The sequence below is a fragment of the Zootermopsis nevadensis genome, unplaced genomic scaffold (assembly GCF_977971745.1).
Source record: "Zootermopsis nevadensis isolate Lab colony 2312 unplaced genomic scaffold, Znev_1.0 Znev_ptg000023l, whole genome shotgun sequence".
Lineage (NCBI taxonomy): Eukaryota > Metazoa > Arthropoda > Insecta > Blattodea > Termopsidae > Zootermopsis > Zootermopsis nevadensis.
The window spans coordinates 872595-891521 of NW_028259155.1; the positions used below are offsets into that span (position 1 = coordinate 872595).

The 18927-nt window shown below is 39.2% G+C and overlaps 1 protein-coding gene across 3 annotated transcripts in view; it reads right to left on the reverse strand.

Annotated features, from left to right (window-relative positions):
- LOC110834093 (uncharacterized) overlaps positions 1 to 18927 on the reverse strand; it is a 273000-nt gene that overhangs the window by 14996 nt on the left and 239077 nt on the right. For all 3 annotated transcript variants that reach the window (XM_087354183.1, XM_087354184.1, XM_087354185.1), the window contains 11 exons: positions 15560 to 15755; positions 7941 to 8084; positions 5326 to 5600; positions 4926 to 5213; positions 4083 to 4215; positions 3589 to 3749; positions 3074 to 3187; positions 2795 to 2908; positions 2535 to 2648; positions 1636 to 1773; positions 6 to 116 (listed from right to left, as the gene is read on the reverse strand). In XM_087354183.1, coding sequence (XP_087210309.1) covers positions 6 to 116; positions 1636 to 1773; positions 2535 to 2648; positions 2795 to 2908; positions 3074 to 3187; positions 3589 to 3749; positions 4083 to 4215; positions 4926 to 5213; positions 5326 to 5600; positions 7941 to 8084; positions 15560 to 15755 — 1788 coding nt within the window. The remainder of the gene's footprint in view (positions 1 to 5; positions 117 to 1635; positions 1774 to 2534; positions 2649 to 2794; positions 2909 to 3073; positions 3188 to 3588; positions 3750 to 4082; positions 4216 to 4925; positions 5214 to 5325; positions 5601 to 7940; positions 8085 to 15559; positions 15756 to 18927) is intronic.

An 18927-nucleotide genomic window follows, 5' to 3' on the forward strand; every position in this document is an offset into this window, starting at 1 on the left:
TTTACCTTTCATTTCACAGAATGATCCACGATAACCCCGAAGGCATCTGCACTCGGTGTGATCGATCAAGTCGATGCATTCTCCGTTATTTTTGCACGGCTGTGATTGACAAAGATCTGAAATATTAAAATGCCGTTAGCAACAAAAATTATTTGTTCCTCTGCTCACCACTTGTAGTCCGTATTTTAATCTGACGAATAGTTTTCACGTCATTTTAAAATGCCTTCCAAAGAAGACAAAAATAGTCATTTAATTTAAGTTTTTCTTCAGTTACTCCAATATTCACTGGTACAAAAACTTAACAAATAAACAGATCCAGACATTTACAATATCTTAAAACTCTTCATAGTCTCACCTGTAAAAAATGATGTTTCAAATTGTCAATAATTGAAAGTTAGGTTAGGTTAGGTTATGTTATGTTAAGTTAGGTTATGTTATGTTATGTTATGTTATGTTAAGTTAGGTTATGTTAAGTTAGGTTAGGTTATGTTAAGTTACGTTAGGTTAGGTTAAGTTAGGTTAAGTTAGGTTAGGTTAGGTTAAGTTAGGTTATGTTAAGTTACGTTAGGTTAGGTTAAGTTAGGTTAAGTTAGGTTAGGTTATGTTATGTTAAGTTAGGTTATGTTAAGTTAGATTAGGTTAAGTTATGTTAGGTTATGTTATGTTAAGTTAGGTTAGGTTAAGTTAGGTTATGTTAAGTTAGGTTAGGTTAAGTTAGGTTAAGTTATGTTAGGTTATGTTATGTTAAGTTAGGTTAGGTTAAGTTAGGTTAAGTTAGGTTAAGTTATGTTAGGTTATGTTATGTTAAGTTAGGTTAGGTTAGGTTAGGTTAGGTTAGGTTAAGTTATGTTAGGTTATGTTATGTTAAGTTAGGTTAAGTTAGGTTATGTTAAGTTAGGTTAGGTTAAGTTAGGTTAGGTTAAGTTAGGTTAAGTTATGTTAGGTTATGTTATGTTAAGTTAGGTTAGGTTAGGTTAGGTTAGGTTATGTTAGGTTAGGTTAGGTTAAGTTATGTTAGGTTATGTTATGTTAAGTTAGGTTAGGTTAAGTTAGGTTATGTTAAGTTAGGTTAAGTTAAGTTAGGTTAGGTTAACAACTCTGCTGAACACTTATTAACATTTTTTCATCCATCTGTATCTATGAACGAATAAAATTGAGAACAGATAAACTTATATTTTTCTCGTTCGAGTTAGGCATATTAATTTAATTAACTCTACAGATCAGACTCCTTCTTTGCTTAGCTGGTTAAAAAAAATCAAAGTCTTTTATAGATTCAGAATTTTTATCACACCAAAAGTTAGATCCCCAAATTCAATTTTTGCAGAATAAACGTTTCTAAGAAAAGTGTAATGAATATAAAAATTAAAGTATACAACAAATTACTAACTCAGATTTTAATACTGAAATAAATACAGCATTTCGAGAGTCAAGACTAAGCGGACATCCTTTTTATTGCATTCACAGTCATTAACTCACAAGGAACATGTATATTTCAATATTTCAACCAAATCGCGTGCTACGTCGCTTGATGAAGACTACGACAAAGTAACCGAGGAGTTACAGCTCTCGGCGTCGCTATTTGACCTTTGACATTGTAAGATATTTAAGCTTGGGACAAAATAAAAGAAAACTTACCAACGTCCCACTCGCAGCGCTTGCCATTGTATCCAGGCGGACACTCACAAGAAAAGTCATTGAATGCGTCGGTGCAGGTTCCTCCGTTCAGGCAAGGACGCGCCATGCACTCATTTGTTTCATCCTCGCAGTAGTCGCCTTGTGCGTCAGAGAACAACACACATTACAAAAAGCAGCGCGTGATAGTTAATTAAACAATCAAGTAATGCGGCTCTGAAATGAGACGGTCGGCATAGCCAAGAGTTAGGTTAGGTTAGGTTAGATGAGGTTAGGTTGGGTTATGTTAGGTTAAGTTAGGTTATGTTAAGTTAGGTTAGATTAGGTTAAGTTAGGTTAGGTTATGTTAAGTTAGGTTAGGTTAAGTTAGGTTAGGTTAGGTTAGGTTTATTCTAAAATTCAGAAAGATGAACACCTAAACCTTGAGTTCAAATCTTAGTTTCTTAACCAAATTTGGCACCTTCTTTGAGGAAAAATCAGTCTGATTTATGACGACTTCCTTTAAAATATTTCTCATTTACCAAACTATCGAGACTTAAACCCCTTCACCTGGCAATGGAAATATATGAATCGCTTAATCCTTGCTCCTCCACTGTCATGGTAGAACTGCAATATTAATTTTTGCTTAAATCCTTTGTCCGGATTCCTTCGACACAGAGAAGCCAGAAAATAAACTTCTTTGGCTTATACTGAACTCTCATCAACTTTTGTTACCTATTAGTCATAAATTGAGATAAATAAATATATTTTTTAAACTTTTGGAAGAAAATTGTTAATTCTGTATGGTTTAAAATATTTATCAGCTTCAGATTACGAATGTCCCTTATTTTTATTTATGAAGTTTCTACACCTTTCGTCCGCAGTCCTCTTGAAACCGCAGCAGGAATCTAAAATATCCTTACCTTCAAATCCAGCCTGACAGTTACAAAAATAATCTCCAAGTCCATCCACACACGTTCCATTATTTTCACATTGGTTCGACTGACAGTCATCGATGTTGATTTCGCAGTGAGCCCCTTCAAAACCAAAAAAAAAAATGTATTTGTAGCCGTGGTTATGTTTATTCAATCATCACTAAACTTACTAATATTCGAATAAATATTATGTTTGGTAAATACAATAATTAATATAATAGCAGCAAAGTCGACTACTAGAAATTTACCTTCGTATCCTGGGGGACATTGACACTGATACGACCCAATTTCATCGAAACACATTCCTCCATTTTGACAAGGTTCTTCCTTACATTCATCAACATTGAACTGGCACAGGTTTCCTGCAATTACAAGGAGAAAACAAGGAAAAAAGAAGGATTTCTCAATGAAATTGGAGTATTAGAATATTCTTAGCTGCTGGAAAATTATCAGCGACCACTGCTGCTGTAGTGCCTAAAAAAAATAACCACTTCAACCAACAAACAACAAAGGAATTAAAGCCTTACCTTCGAATCCATTGGCACACACGCACGTGAAGTTGTCAAGTCCGTCGATGCACGTGGCAATGTTCAGACATGGATAAGGCTCGCATTCATTTATGTTTATCTCGCATATATTTCCTGCAAAAATAGAGAAATAAATACATTGCATCACGTGACATGGATCTGATCGTCGTGTTGGGTTCCGATCTACTGATCCTTTAACCTTTACGAAATTTCTAGTCAGAACAGACTCTTTCCTGTATTTTATAAATATTTTTCCACAGACTTCGTAGCTAAGATGTGTGGTCGTAGAATAAAAATATGCAAATGATCATCAATCATTTTTTTAATCATCTTGACATGATTTTCTACCTGTTCTTCAATTAATAGGCAAGGATTAAAATTCCCCACACCCACGTGATAGATGCCAACTTCCTGCAATTCTCTCGCGAAAGGTTAGAAATTTTTAATGCAAAATTTTTTTAAATTAACCTTAGAACAGTAATAAAACATAACTGTGACTGCAATATGGATCTTACCTGTATATCCTGGTTTACAAATGCACTTGTACTTAGAACTCGTCACATTTGAACACGTGGAATTGTGCTGGCATGGGGACCGTGAACAGGGGTTGAAGTTCTCACACGAGGGGCCGTAGTATCCGTCGGGGCACTCGCACGTAAATAAGTTACTCTCGTTACTGAAAGAAATTGCATTCCTTGAAAGACAGAAAGGTTAATTACGAAGCGCAATATTTTTCATTGGATAAAATCAGTCCACTTTCTACACCTCCATTCAATTATGACGTGTGGCAACGGTAACTCTTCTCAAAGTAATAAAATATTCTTTATTCGAATTAGCGCAGATGCTCACAGGAGAACAACACATTTAAAAGATCCACTTTCATGCAGTCCATTGCCTGTGGAGCGTCGCAACAGCTTCCGGCAACATCTGTCCTCAGACTCAGAATCCACCCTAACACCAGCCACGGACGAGTAGAGAGAGACCTTGATCCATCTGCATCACAGCTTACCTTTTGCACGTGCCTCCGTTCTGGCAAGGCGGCTCTGAGCCGTTGCAAGGGTTGAAGAAAGAGCAGTTGTCGCCATAGAAACCCATGAGACAAGAGCAGGTGTACTCAGTGGAGTTGATGCTCTGACAACTTCCTGCAAGACAAACGTCAAAACTGTTTTCTCTACGCTTAAAGTTTATCTAAAGAATTAAACAGAATTTATCACTGAGACAGTACGAGAGATAAACCATCTTGCGTTTCATAAAGCACTGTCTCATCTTCCCAGGGAAGTAATTATATCGACTTCAAAATCGCGAGTATCGATTAACAAACTTAAGGCTCGAGATCGATCATTGCTTTTATCGACTTCTGAATTCTTTGCGTTTCATAAAGCACTGTCTCATCTTCCCAGGGAAGTAATTACATCGACTTCAAAATCGCGAGTATCGATTAACAAACTTAAGGCTCGAGATCGATCATTGCTTTTATCGACTTCTGAATTCTTTGCGTTTCATAAAGCACTGTCTCATCTTCCCAGGGAAGTAATTATATCGACTTCAAAATCGCGAGTATCGATTAACAAACTTAAGGCTCGAGATCGATCATTGCTTTAATCGACTTCTGAATTCTTTGCATTTCATAAAGCACTGTCTCATCTTCCCAGGGAAGTAATTATATCGACTTCAAAATCGCGAGTATCGATTAACAAACTTAAGGCTCGAGATCGATCATTGCTTTTATCGACTTCTGAATTCTTTGCTGTTGTCGCAGATTTGGGGCATACGAGGGGCACGTCATAATACGTGATGATAAATGAGAATTAATCTTTATTAAGCAGGAACATGTTTTTAATATTCAACTTACGATTTACTCGCGTCGTAAACGAAATTGGGGCACTCGTTATTCCTGCTTCGTCCACGTTCCAGCCTGCCACCTGGACACTGTAGTCCGTCCACTTGCGCAGATCATTTACTGCAGTACACAACATGGCGTCCTTTCTTCCCAACTCACTAACACTGACGTTTCGAAATACTGAGCTCGCGTTGTCATGCACCGCTATTGAGTAGCCAAGCGCGTGTCCACTGAGTGGACTCTTCCAGCAGAGCTGGCACCATCTGTCGCCAGTCGCAACAACTGTCACGTCTCTTGGCGCTGCGAGACAAGAAACATTTAAGGTTCATCTTCAGGCTAAAAATATAAAGGAAATATTCTTAGCTTGATCTGCATAAAAAAACCCAATAATTATTACGCATTAAATTCTCACCTGATAATATCTTAATTGTGATGGTCAGTTTGGTTCTCCCAGTTCGCTGAGGGGATCCCCCATCTCTTGCGGAGATGGTGAAGGACAATTCTTTGTATTTCTCGGACAAACGTTTATGAAGCGTCACGACGCCAGTGGTTTGATTCACGGTCACCACATCCTGTGGCGTCTTCACGCTGTAGTACACCTCAGAGTTGTATTGTTGCGTGTCTCTGTCCACGGCTTTGACTGTCAAAATGTCAGTGGGGACCAACGTCAAAATGTCCAGTTCAACTCTGCGAACCAAGACAATTCGATTGTTATTTTAATTGCTTGTAGTAGCTCAGAATTCTTTTCATTGATGTTACATTTTCTACTGTTACGAGTCAAATCTGATCAATCTAGACTCTGAGACTCGTAATTGTTAATTATTGCATTTTTCTATACAAGTTACTGCTATTTATATTTACGAGTTCACTTCCTAAATGAAATAAAAACTACGTATGTGACATTATCTCTACACTGACAGTAGTTTTAAACATAAAGTCAAGCATAAATCCAAGATGGCAGTCATTGTATTCTCTCCACACAACAATGTGATAAATTGTTTCAATACAGTCAACATCTTTGCCAAGAATGAGTCACGTGGTGAAGACCATTATTGCTTATAATATAATTCGGACCTGTTATTTCTGAATCAGTAAGAAATTTAACCTTCACTATGATTAAAAAAAAAAATCTCGTGTTCTGGGCTTTTCGGACAAATGATTTGTATGCAACGGTTGGATAATATGCATGATCGTATGAACGCTTTTCAAAAAATGGACTCCACGTCACTCACGAGTCTGTCACTAGCAGCTGGAATGGAAGACATGTTACAGAAAATTACGTAAAAATCAAAATTAAAATGACGCCAAACTGATGTCAACATTTGACCTGTCTGGAATGTAATGGTCACAGCGTGCATTCCAATGCGAGCGACGTAACTTTTAAAATTATTAAAATAATATTATCCAATTCGCACTTTTACGAAATCCGAAGGTCTATCAGTGTTTACAAAAGAGTTCGCCACCGAGCCGTGTCCCGAGCCAGATAAATCCAATCCACTTCCTCACACACACACAAAAAAATGATTTACGATGCATTTAAATATTTGTTCTTCCTTGTAACAAATTTATCTCTGCTATTTTAAGTTTTGCGACAAAAGTTAGTATGACCATTCCACACTCGTAATAATAATTTGCGCCCTGATGATGGAGGCAGTATGACCTCTGAAACGTTGGTTAACATCGACCAGACTACACAGCGCAACAACCCAGAAGACAGACATCTTCATCGCCCTGATGATGGAGGCAGTATGACCTCTGAAACGTTGGTTAACATCGACCAGACTACACAGCGCAACAACCCAGAAGACGGATATCTTCAATTGGCGAATTGTACATTTTGTTTCAAACTCTTGATTAAGGAAATTCTTTTGTTCAAATATCATCTTCAGAACAATGATCTGAAACACAATCTACGTTATTTCTCCCGCGTAAGTAACCAAGTCTCATACCCATACAAAAAAGCCTTAAAGACGAAATTAATGAACGACCAGTGGCGACACAGGCTCTTAAATCTGAGGCTGCTTCTTTCCGGAAATCTTAGTCCAAGGGCGGTTTACGTAAACATCCACCCAACAATTTGTGTGGCCAACCGAGAATTATGAATCTCTTTATAAGACGCCTGTAGACGATAAAAAAGTCGGATTTCGATTATAAATTATTATTTTACAAAACAATAAAATCCGACGTTACGTAAAAATTAACATATATTTTCGATCGACTGACTAAACACGCAAGAAACCCATTCCCATTTCACGGAGAACAATAATACGACCCACAGAGCTAATAATTCTACGAATGCTTCAAGTTGAAGGGCCGTGGCCTGCCCGTTCACCCAGCTTCACTACTACTTACGGGACGCACTAAAACACGAAGTCCTGAACAATCCTCATTGAAAGAAGATATTAGGCAGGATAATTATGCTGTTCCAGGAACACTTCTTCAAGCGGCGAGGCCCCCATGAAAGCAGAACTTAGGCACTACGAGGCTGTACTTTGAACTAAGAGTCGAAAGCTCGGACTCTGTGTACGTACAATGAGTTATCCTAGTTTGAGACCAGTTATTAGAAAGATAAACATTTTAACGTTCATTATAATGAGGAAGGAAGGCATGTGGTACCTTCTAATCATTTCTAATGCTACCTGTAGATAGTTTTAAATACGAGTAATCATATTTCGTATTTACATAGGCTTCCAAGTACTTTTTTTAAAAATGTTATTGTGCATCAAAGCACTTTGTACACAGCAAAGGAAAATATACATTCATAACAAAGTTTTAATCCAATCGTTTTTCATTCCATTACTCCGACTACGACGATAAAAACTTCTTCGAAACATCTCTGTGTTCATGTTCAGGCGCTTTGCGACTTCATTCCATTTTTCCCCCGTTTCAGCGTCTGGTGTTTAGTGAAGGAAACTTCGTCAGACTCAAAATGGCGTTCGTGTTTTTGAGATTAGACGCAAGTACGTTCAGAACCGTGACACTCCAAGACAACAAATTCAAGAATGCAATAATGTCGGTCGCACTTACGTGTAGTTGGCTCTCTCGAACTGAGGAGGGTATCGATTGTATTCAGCAACACGGATGATCAAGTTCATTGTCGCGTTGGTATCTCTGCCGGAAGTCGCCACAACCGTCAACAAGTAGAACTCTCCAGCGTTTTTCGTGATGTATCTGTAAGATATAAGTCTCAGCATAAATAATTATATCATTTTTACACAAATCACGCAAAAACACTGGCTGCTATTAAAGAACACAATGAAAAAGACTGTAACGTAAAGATTTTTAAACGAACACGCAACATCCGGTCTGCTTTATTTATATCACCAAGGCTTCTTTCGTGTATCAAAACCTTGCATAATTTTCTGTCTGAATATCGTGTTTAGACGCTTGTATCTTTTTTTGGTGATATTTCTGTCTGATTTTAAAGTGAAAGACCATTGTTATCTCCTGCCAAGAGAATCTCTGTTCGTCAACAGATTAATTCCGTATGAAAACCACAGCGCGTCGACACTTTAAAACTGCTCTTTGATCATTCCCGTCTCTTCACAGAAGTCCCAAGACTTCAACCATCGATGTCCCTAAGAGTCCTTAGACTCTTGAAACAAACTATGCATAATTAATTAATTAATTAATTAACACACCTCTTTCAGTGTTAAGAATTTTGGTCTGATACTAGCAAAATATTTCCACGTCTCTCTAAAAGTTTAAAGTTGAATCACAGACGCGTACATCAAAGAAATCCCGTGTTCACAAAAGCTCGTCACAAGTTCGTACTCAGAACACGGTGGATTCAGTGTTCAAATTCTATTAGTCTGTTCAGCTTTAAAGTACTCGACATTTTAATAACTAATTGTGTTTTCCCAACGTCTCGACAGTGAGAAAGGATAATTATTGTTAAGTTTTTAAAGAGAGTTCTCGAATTTACAAAAAAAAAAGAGGTGCCCGCCCCGTCAGAACTGACTGTGACATTGAGTTTCGAGTGTTAGACCGTGCAGACCATTCGAAGGACGCAATGACTCAGAAAAATGTTCAGGATTTGAATGGAGCTTCAAATTCACGCGCAGTTAAACACGAAATAGTGCGAAGTGGAATCTGATTTGTAAACCATAAAATATGTACAATAGGAAAAAGGCGATTCTGCGTCAATACCGTTAAGTCGAGGACGTCTCTGAGCTGATAAAGAAAATGGCATCTCTTTCTTGACACGAAGGCAAACAGGAAACGAGGAAGATGATTGAAACAGCAGGAGTCTGGAATGAAATATAAGTCAATGCGACGTAACCTCAACAAAGTTCGGGTTAAGGGAGAGGAAGTATCGATAAATCGAATGTTTTTATTGCTTTTAAAATTAGAACTGCGCTAAACTTCAGTTATATCTTACGGTGTTTCACGCTATAAAATACTGTCCCTTCCTCGGATTCCACCCGGCACCATTTCGAGAGCATCTTCCTTTTAGTTTCATCCATATTAATAGAAGAAAAATATCGGAAGGACTTTTTATGCAGACAATATTTACCTCACGTCACAGGACTGCTTCTAAAATCTTGTGCCTACGACTTAAGCGTAACATAGGCCTATATTAGAAGTTGCATACTCGAAATATAACAGAAAATAAGCTTGAAATCTCAGCAACAACACAAGTTATATTATAAATTACAGACAACACACAACTAAGTCCAATGTTATCTTTGAGAATTTAATAGTCGCTTTACTATACAAAACATTCCTTGCTCTTTATAAAACTTGAAGCCCGCCAAACGTACACAAGTTCTGAGTTCATTTCAGACGTGGTGGTGAACGAGGCAAACCTGTCGATGTTATCGCAAAGAACACCTCTGAGTTTTCAATGTAATCTGAGTACACATTTTCCATCTCGTGATACAATCCCCCGTTCTACTGACAAATCTCTTTGTATCGCGGTTCTCAGGCACAAGTTAGTTTACATTTCTCATCTACCCAATCCAATCGTCGCCCCAGGTAAGCAGACGATCCATTCTGAAGAAAGGGTAACAGAATTTGGCGGATTTCGTTCAAACTATCTTAATGTCGAACGGAACTTTCTCTTTCCTGCACAATTCCTACTGAATCATCAACGAGTATTTTAATATGGGTTGCATGACTTTTCAGTCAACCTGTACAAACTTTTGGGGTTGTGACAGGCACCTGTAAACTTGTAGATATTTGTTCTTATTAAAATTGTGTCATTCTTTGAAACAGTGAAGGATTGGCTAACAGATACCAGGAACATCAGTTAGAGCCAAACCTTGTGCAAAATTCGAGGCTGTGATCCAACGATCTGCTCTCTAAAACGTCGTGTGGTAGTGACACAGACCCTCTGTCACCTACTTACGTATTGCTGTAAGATGGATGATTGATGTCAGAGAACGTGATGAAGTGATTAAGGGATTAATCAGATGTCAGACTTCGGATATGTTAACGGGACACCAAAATCTCTATCAATTTACTGCGGTGATACGAGGCTTGGTGATTTGCTACTCAATCCGACGAAACAGATGGAATCAGTTCAAACAGCAGTCCATGTTGATTTTAAATAAACGCGGTCCCCATAACTTATAATCTCACAAGCAGTGAACCCTCCTCCAACGCGGATTTAATTACAATTAATTACCTAAAGCGGAAAACTTGATTATGCCGAGTGTTTGATGGTTGAAATCTTGAAAGGCTTCCTTTAACACTTAGACCTAGTGTAAATCTCAAAGACGTCTTCCAGATTACATGACGCAACAACCCAGAAGACCCCACCACCGTGAAAACCTCAAATCCTTACAAAAACCAAGGAAAACAGGTTAAAATCTGTTCAATCCAACAACTTTTTTAAAAGAAATATCACAGTTCCTGATGACGATGATGATTATTATGGTTGCTGTGTCTGCGAAGGCATTTCACTGCAGGGAACATTCAGAAAGAATAATCGAAGGAGCAGGGTGACGAAATTATCGACAAAAAAGTCTTCAGACAGAAGTTGTCTTCGTCTGCAGTTTTCCCTTCCCCTTTGGCGAGCCGTGTGACGCCTCCCACCCAACAATTTATGACGGCGACCCGCGCAAATCCCACCGGGTCCCGTAGCTTTACTCCTAAAGCCACTTCTACCACCAGAAACCCTCTGCATATATCGGATCAGTATAAGTGCATTTTATGCAGACAAATGGATCTCCCATCTACTCGCGTCTCTTCTCCAAGAATCAGGAAGGAGCTAGTGGTCAGAGAAATGAGTGGGGCAATGTCGGAAGAGAGCGACCTCGATTATGTAAGACGAATCTGAATAACAAATTGCTGGCGGAAGACAGGCAAAGCATAAGATGAGGATAGCAGATAAGAAAAATTCAGAGAATATTAGGCACGGAGTAAGGGGTGGAAACAGAAAGATTTTAAGTTCTGTTACGACGCCTTGAGAACCTGACGTAAGCTCACGCCCTCAAATATAATGCCTGTGTTAACATAACTCATCTAGGAAGATATTTTGTGTTATATAATCTAGAAGGGCTTTCCTATTGCAGCTTTAGATGTGACTACCAAAAGCCAGACAGACTTTCAGTCAGTGGCCTTACTGACTCACCTTCTAAGTACGGCGTAACACGCCTCGATAATTACTTCAGCCCTACTTGTAAAATTTAATTTAAATTTTTATCTAAAAGCTGATTACAACCTCAAAGCTGCTGGCGAAATATAAATTTTAATTATTTCTGAAACACTTATATTTGTGAAATTATATGAAAACTATACATAAGATCACCAGAGGAATAATACCCAATGATCGTGCATCTACAAGGTTATGAAACTTTTACGATTGAAGGAGAATGAGAAAGTATTACATCAGTTCCCCCCCACCTCCAGCTCTGCGGCCATAAAATTTCCACGGACAAGGTAGTCGTGTTTTATACCCAATGATATGGATTTATCGTCTATGGAAAAGTCACGTTGTCTCTTGAGGACCTGTAACCCAATGCAGTGGGGACTAGCGCAGATCTGCAGAGTGCGGGTTTATAAAACATCAAACACTTTAACTTACCAACAATCTACGAATTAGCACCCTTGTAACATTAAGAAGTGTAGACGCGGGTTAATTATTATGATAGGTCTACCAGAGCGGCCTCGTTACGTAAAATAATATTTAAGTCTCCTCAGAGAACGATATTTACTTAAGCGTAACGTAAAATTACAATTTAACTTGTCCCTGATAAGTCCAAAATCTCGATCAAACCGAACACAGGCGACCTTGGACTATTTAAAAGTGTGTTATCGCGAAAAATTAAGTTAGTTTAGTCAGGGCAGCAAACTATAAATCATAAAATATCCACACGGACATTCGAACCTGCACGGAATCTAATTCGGAATTTGAGAACCTCCGTTCACCAAAGCGTAACATTCATCAGCGCTCGTTCGCTCCCCGAATTACAGTCGAACCTCGTAATTCTCCATTCCAGTTGTCACCTGAGTGTAATAATATGCATGAATCCATATGAAATATTGGTCCAATCTGAAATGCATAATAAGTTTTGACTGCATCCTCTCGATAGTATCGAAATCTAATCGAGTTCATTCACCAATTCCACTGTCTGATTTAGATCGTGTTAACGACATATAATCGATATTGTGCAAAGCAGAGAACAGATTGGTTTCACGCTCAGTTGTTAGCCAAAAAATTTTGCTTTTCTGCATTGACAAAGTGAGGGGGGTGACGTCATGTGACCCATTCACACTGACAGAAATCAATCAAAGCCTCCCACAGATAGCGGGCAGTTGTCCAGGGTAAGTTTTGCAAATGTGAATATTCAAAAACCACGCGCTAAATATAATATATGTATTTTAGTCTCACAGAAATTTAACAGAACGATTGCTTAATGTTTGTACAGGGCAAATTAATGTAACCGTAACTCTCTAACACAGGTTAGGTTAGATTAGGTTAGGTTAGGTTAGGATAGATTAGATTAGGTTAGGTTAGAATAGATTAGGTTAGGTTAGGATAGATTAGATTAGGTTAGGTTAGGATAGGTTAGGTTATGATAGATTAGGTTAGGTTAGGATAGATTAGGTTAGGTTAGGTTAGGATAGATTAGATTAGATTAGGTTAGGTTAGGTTAAATTAGGTTAGGTTAGGATAGATTAGGTTAGGTTAGGATAGATTAGGTTAGGTTAGGTTAGATTAGGTTAGGTTTATTAACCATTAACCGTCATAACGCTCGGCCTTCGTTTTCCACCTTCTTGTGTACTGGCATCCTAAAATCCCTTATATTTCAAACGGGAGCATGAACGCTTAGCATCGGTTTTGTGGTGTCGTATCGTCGCTAAATATGGAGTCTGAAGTAGACGTCGGGACGACTGCTGTTGAAACGATGTTCGTCGGTTTGCCAGTATATGTCTCGTACCTTTACTATCCATATGTATAATACATGTGAAATCTTCAATCGGGGTCTCGACGCTCAGCGTCGGTTTGTCGATGCACTTTATTTGTTCTGAAATTGCGTTCGAAACTTGTTGTAACATGTCGTCGTATCATCCGACATAAAAATCTTTGCATTTCAAATTTATAAGCGAATTCATAAGCTAATTTGGAAAATGGAATTAAAAACCCAGCGGTTCCATCAGAAACCGTGAGAGCGCAGAGGAATCTACCGGCAACGTCCACCTTTGATGCGGTTGGTCATGTACTTGTCCTTTAAACGCGGTTCTGCAACATTCCTACGTCAGCAAAGACGGTAGTTTGGTTAGAAAGAGACGTGCTTTTGGGACCCTGGAACATTCCACCCTCCCATGACCCATGACACATGTGCATGCATTACGCGATGCCAGAGCGTAGACAAACTTGCCTTCCTTGCAAGGAACTGAGTCTTCAAAACTGCCGTAAAATCCTACCCAGCGTTAATTCAAGACCACCGGGGCGAATGAATATTCAACCTCTTAACCCAATTCCACCCGAGATTCTGAATGCGAATACGTGGAAAATGTACTTCATCACGACAAAGTTAAATAGCAAGGAGAGAACATTTGAAGGAAAGCTGGAGTAATATGTAAAGTAAAGATATTTTGTCTCTTAAATACGTCGATTTTTTTTTTGGCGATTTTAATAATTAACAGTTTAAAAATGCAGATTGAAACCATTGTGGTATTTTGTGAAATATCATCAGAGTATTTTCTGAGGTTATTTATATAAGAACGAGAACTTACCAGAACAAGCTACCTCTGCGTCGAGGTTCGAAATCGGAACCTCCTGATTAAAACGCGAGTGTTACCTTCTGCACGGAAACACCAAGTCCGGAGAAGTGATTTTGTGTGGTTGCTGCCTCAAATGTTTTGCTACACTATCTAATCTGTGTATACGTAAGCTATTGTCTCGGGTCTCCATTCATGCAGACTCGAGCGACACCTGACGTCTGAATGTCTTTGTAATTCTCACAATAAAGCCGACAGTAAGATGTGAGGAGCACCTGTATTGTGGCTACGGCATAGATTTCGAACGTCATGGAATTTCGTCTTTCTATTTCAAGACATGAAACATGCCACGTGGATTGTTCCCCTCCTCGATTCTCACGAAAGCCCATTCGCTACTACGTTTACGACGCGTTCTGGAATTATCTCACAGCAATTCAGCCACAGAGAAAGGAAAATAAAACACGATTTGGGTCTTACGGACGAACCCAGATCGAATACCAACTCCCCGAATCAAGTTTTATTGTTTTGTCAGTCAAATCCGATAAATTCTGGGAAAATGTCTCGAAGCAGGCCAAGACTGCTTTCCCCAACCTCTTATGCTTCCTGCATGAATATCCCATCTGACTCGGAGTCCCTCTTCAGAAGCTACTACATGCGGGCGGACTTTTTTTAAGACAGCAATAAACATATTTCAATAAAAGCTCAAATTCAACTGATAAACTACGCGAATATTAGCTTTTGAGTTGCTGCGCCCTGATGATGCAGGCAGCAAGGACATCTGAAACGCCTGTCAACTTCTACCAGACTACACGGCGCAACAACCCAGGAGAAATCCATCTTCGGACTCATCGCCTCACAAAATAAAAGCTGGGAATCCCAAATCTGCTTCTGTTGTTCTGTGATATATTTCATGACAAATTTCAAAACACAGCTGCAGGAAAACATTGAGATCTTTCTTGGTATATAAATATATTTATGACAGATAATTTATACCTCAATTGTTTCAAATGTTTAACCAAAATATAGACTACTCTTCCCAATTACTGAATCTAATCTCTTCACTTACGATGTATCCTTCAGCGTCTCTTCAATATTAAATTACCAGCGCGAAATAAACAACCCTTCTTCCCCCCGAAAAAAACATTTTGCAGTATTATTTACGTATACATTTCCATGTCCATAAGCCGAAACAGAACTGCAGAGGATAAAGTGACGATTATATTAGATCTCTTCACACTGCGTGATTTAGTCAAATTTAAACTTAATCATGTAGACGGAACCCTTGTGACCGGCTGAAAGGTCACCTACAGGAGACACGTACACCACTCAGCTAAACGGCTAAGTCAGTTGAAGTTGTGGTCAGCCTAGGAATTCGCTTTGCCTTACGTCTAATTTTAAGACACAGAATTTAACCAACAGCCTCCTAAACACTGTCGGAGGCTACACGACCTGACGCTTCATAAAGAAAGGCTTGCCTCTTTGTTGTGATCTTGCCGGATTCTGCGTGAATCTGGAAGAATTGGCTGTCGTTTCTCGTTGGATCCAGAGAGTATCTTATCGCGAATTCCGGGTTGCGACGGTCCACTGCAGTAACCCTGGTCACTTGTACGCCAGATGGGGCTGCCAAATATATCCGGGCTTCGTGCCCCACTGGGATGAAATGGAGAGTATCTGTGCAAGGAAAAACAAGTATTAACGTCTAATAGCTTGCACCTTCGGCATTCGTCATGGTATATTGGTTAATATTTTAATATTTTCCGTCAAATCACAATTTTAATAAGATAATAAAATATAAAATATTTAAAATATCATTTCACGTTCCGCATCGAATGATCGATTTACAAATTGGAACGTCTCTTACGACATGTTTCGGTTATATTTAACCGTCCTCAGGTATAAATTAGATTGGTAAAATTTAAAACTCGAATTACAATCATTTACAATGTTATGTAGTTTATTGAAATGTTCTTATCAGATTACTCTTATATATTAGAACGAAGGTATTGTTCTTTATATGGCGTGGTTCATCTGATGTTCAATATTAGTCTGTAAAGCAACGTGAAATGATATTTTAAATATTTTATATTTTATTATCTTATTAAAATTGTGATTTGACGGAAAATATTAAAATATTAACCTAATTCACAATATGACGCAAATATACTACCTTATGGTATATTGGTATAAAGGACACGTAATTTCTTATGAAGCGTATTGTAGCTAAATCTTTATCACCTGATACTAACCGATTTTTTAAAAAAAACTAGATTCTGACGACCGATTTAATCTATGTCATTTCTGCGATGGGGGCAAAATAATTTCTGTTTAATCGGATGTTTAACTGGCAACATTCACATCCCCCAGACGGTATGTGAACATGGCGCAAACCTGAAACTTAACAACTTCGTACCAGCGTGAACTATGCTTTTGTTCCAATCCACACTGAAGAGCTCGCTTCCAATAAAGCCTCGATGTCATCATGATTTTCTTCAGTCAGCACGTATTTTTAGAGGTTTATCTCTGTCCAGCACCGATCCCGTAGAATGTAATTTTGTTACAATATTGTAAATCGTTGTAGTATTGTCAGGATATCAAATTTCTTCCAAATCCGTCCAGTGGTTCTAGAGTTGAATCGACTGGACGGACGGACGGACAGACACAACAGGGCCATAAAGTGTCCTCTAAAACACTTCGCGTACGAAGAAACAATAAACATTTTAAAAGTTTTCCGAGCGTGCGCGTAATTCAAACCAGACGCCTTGAGACTTATGCTTCCTGTCGAACGTTAGTTTTGCTTGAACTTAAATCGATCGACGACTTACTTTTGAGTCAGGGCAAAGACTCGAGGAGAAGAATTCTGAAACCCTGATCGTACTTTTTTTCTTTTCCGTGTTGAACCTCCCTTCCTCCCTAGGCGACCTTCACTCGAGCCATCTGAAACTCGTTTACGTTGTCAAAGAGGGCGAAGCGTCTACATCAACTACAGGCCCCAACTTAGCCGACGTTTATCTGGCGTCAACAAATGTCTCAAATGTGAGCTGTGGGGGGGGGGGGGTGTCTCAGAAGAGGAGGTCGGAATGTACGAGAAACTATCGTCTTTGTAGATGAAAGCTTTTTTTGCCCCATCATTCAAAAGCCTCTTCCTGTCATGCTGTCTGGGATAAGAATTTGTTTTTGAAAACAAACAAAACATTGAACAAGGAAGTTACGTCGATTCACTCGGAGGACATAATCGTTGATGACGAAACACGGTAGACATTTTATATTGTATTGATTCTCGTTCAGTTACTCTAAATTGTTGATCCTCCATAAATACTGTGTGTTTTTTTTGAAGTGTTATCGAATTCGACCAAAAAAAAATCTTTTTCGTAAAAGCGAGGCCATTCGAGTTTTGTACCAGCAACAGCAGCAATGCTCTTCTGTTACAATCTAGAGTGTGACGTCAAACATGTTAATTTTAGCAAAGTAAGCGAGCCTTTTGTAACGCGGTGAAGTTGTAGGAGCCGGAGATAACGAAGCCAGACAGAGGGGGTTGTGAAATCAGCTATTCTGCCATTCACAGCTGCAGAACACCGCACCCTCCCCCTTTGAACACTGAATCTTTTAATGGTTGTGTTTGTGTTCATTTACATTCGTACGTGTCTACTACAGCGTTACTATTTTTATGGTGCTGGTAGATATATTAATTTATTTTAAAGATGCTTTGAGAGCTTCGAGCCGTCCGTGATAACGGAAGTCAAAGGGCGAGTTTCGAGTGATTTTCCTATCTCCGCAAGCATTCAGCGTGTACAAACGATCATTACTCAATCGACAGCCAGTGACAATTTCAGCTGACAAATCAACTGTGCGTGTCAATGCGAATATAATGACTTTAATATTACTCGTGGCCGTTTTATGCGATATAAAACCAATTTTACACAACACAAACACAGACTTTGTTAAATAAAACATTTTAAAGAAGTTATTAATACTGATGCCAGGCGGGATCTATGGGAGATAGGAGTTGAAGGAGAATGAATTTTGTTGGCCCAGGACAGTGTCCGGTGGAGGACTTTGGTTAATTCGGTGATGAACCTTTGTGTTCTGTAAGCCATCTGGTTGGTTGGGTCCCCTATTTGGGAAGCCTGAGAGGAAGAGACCTCTGGGGAGACCTAGACGTAGATGGGAAGATAATCTTAGGCCTGATCTATGGGAGATAGGAGTTGAAGGAGACTGGATTTTGTTGGCCCAGGACAGGGCTTTGGTTAATTCGGTGATGAACCTTCGGGTTCCGTAAGCCATCTGGTTGGTTGGGTCCACTATTTGGGAAGCCTGAGGGGAAGAGACCTCTGGAGAGACCTAGACGTAGATGGGAGGATAATCTCAGGCGGGATCTATGGGAGATAGGAATTTAAGGAGACTGGATTTTGTTGGCCCAGGACAGGGCTTTGGTTAATTCGGTGATGAACCTTCGGGTTCCGTAAGCCATCTGGTTGGTTGGGTCCACTATTTGGGAAGCCTGAGGGGAAGAGACCTCTGGGGAGACCTAGACGTAGATGGGAGGATAATGTCAGGTGGGATCTATGGGAGATAGGAGTTGAAGGAGACTGGATTTTGTTGGCCCAGGACAGGGTCCGGTGGAGGGCTTTAGTTAATTCGGTGATGAACCTTTGGGTTCCGTAAGCCATCTGGTTGGTTGGGTCCACTATTTGGGAAGCCTGAGGGGAAGAGACCTCTGGAGAGACCTAGACGTAGATGGGAGGATAATCTCAGGCGGGATCTATGGGAGATAGGAATTTAAGGAGACTGGATTTTGTTGGCCCAGGACAGGGCTTTGGTTAATTCGGTGATGAACCTTTGGGTT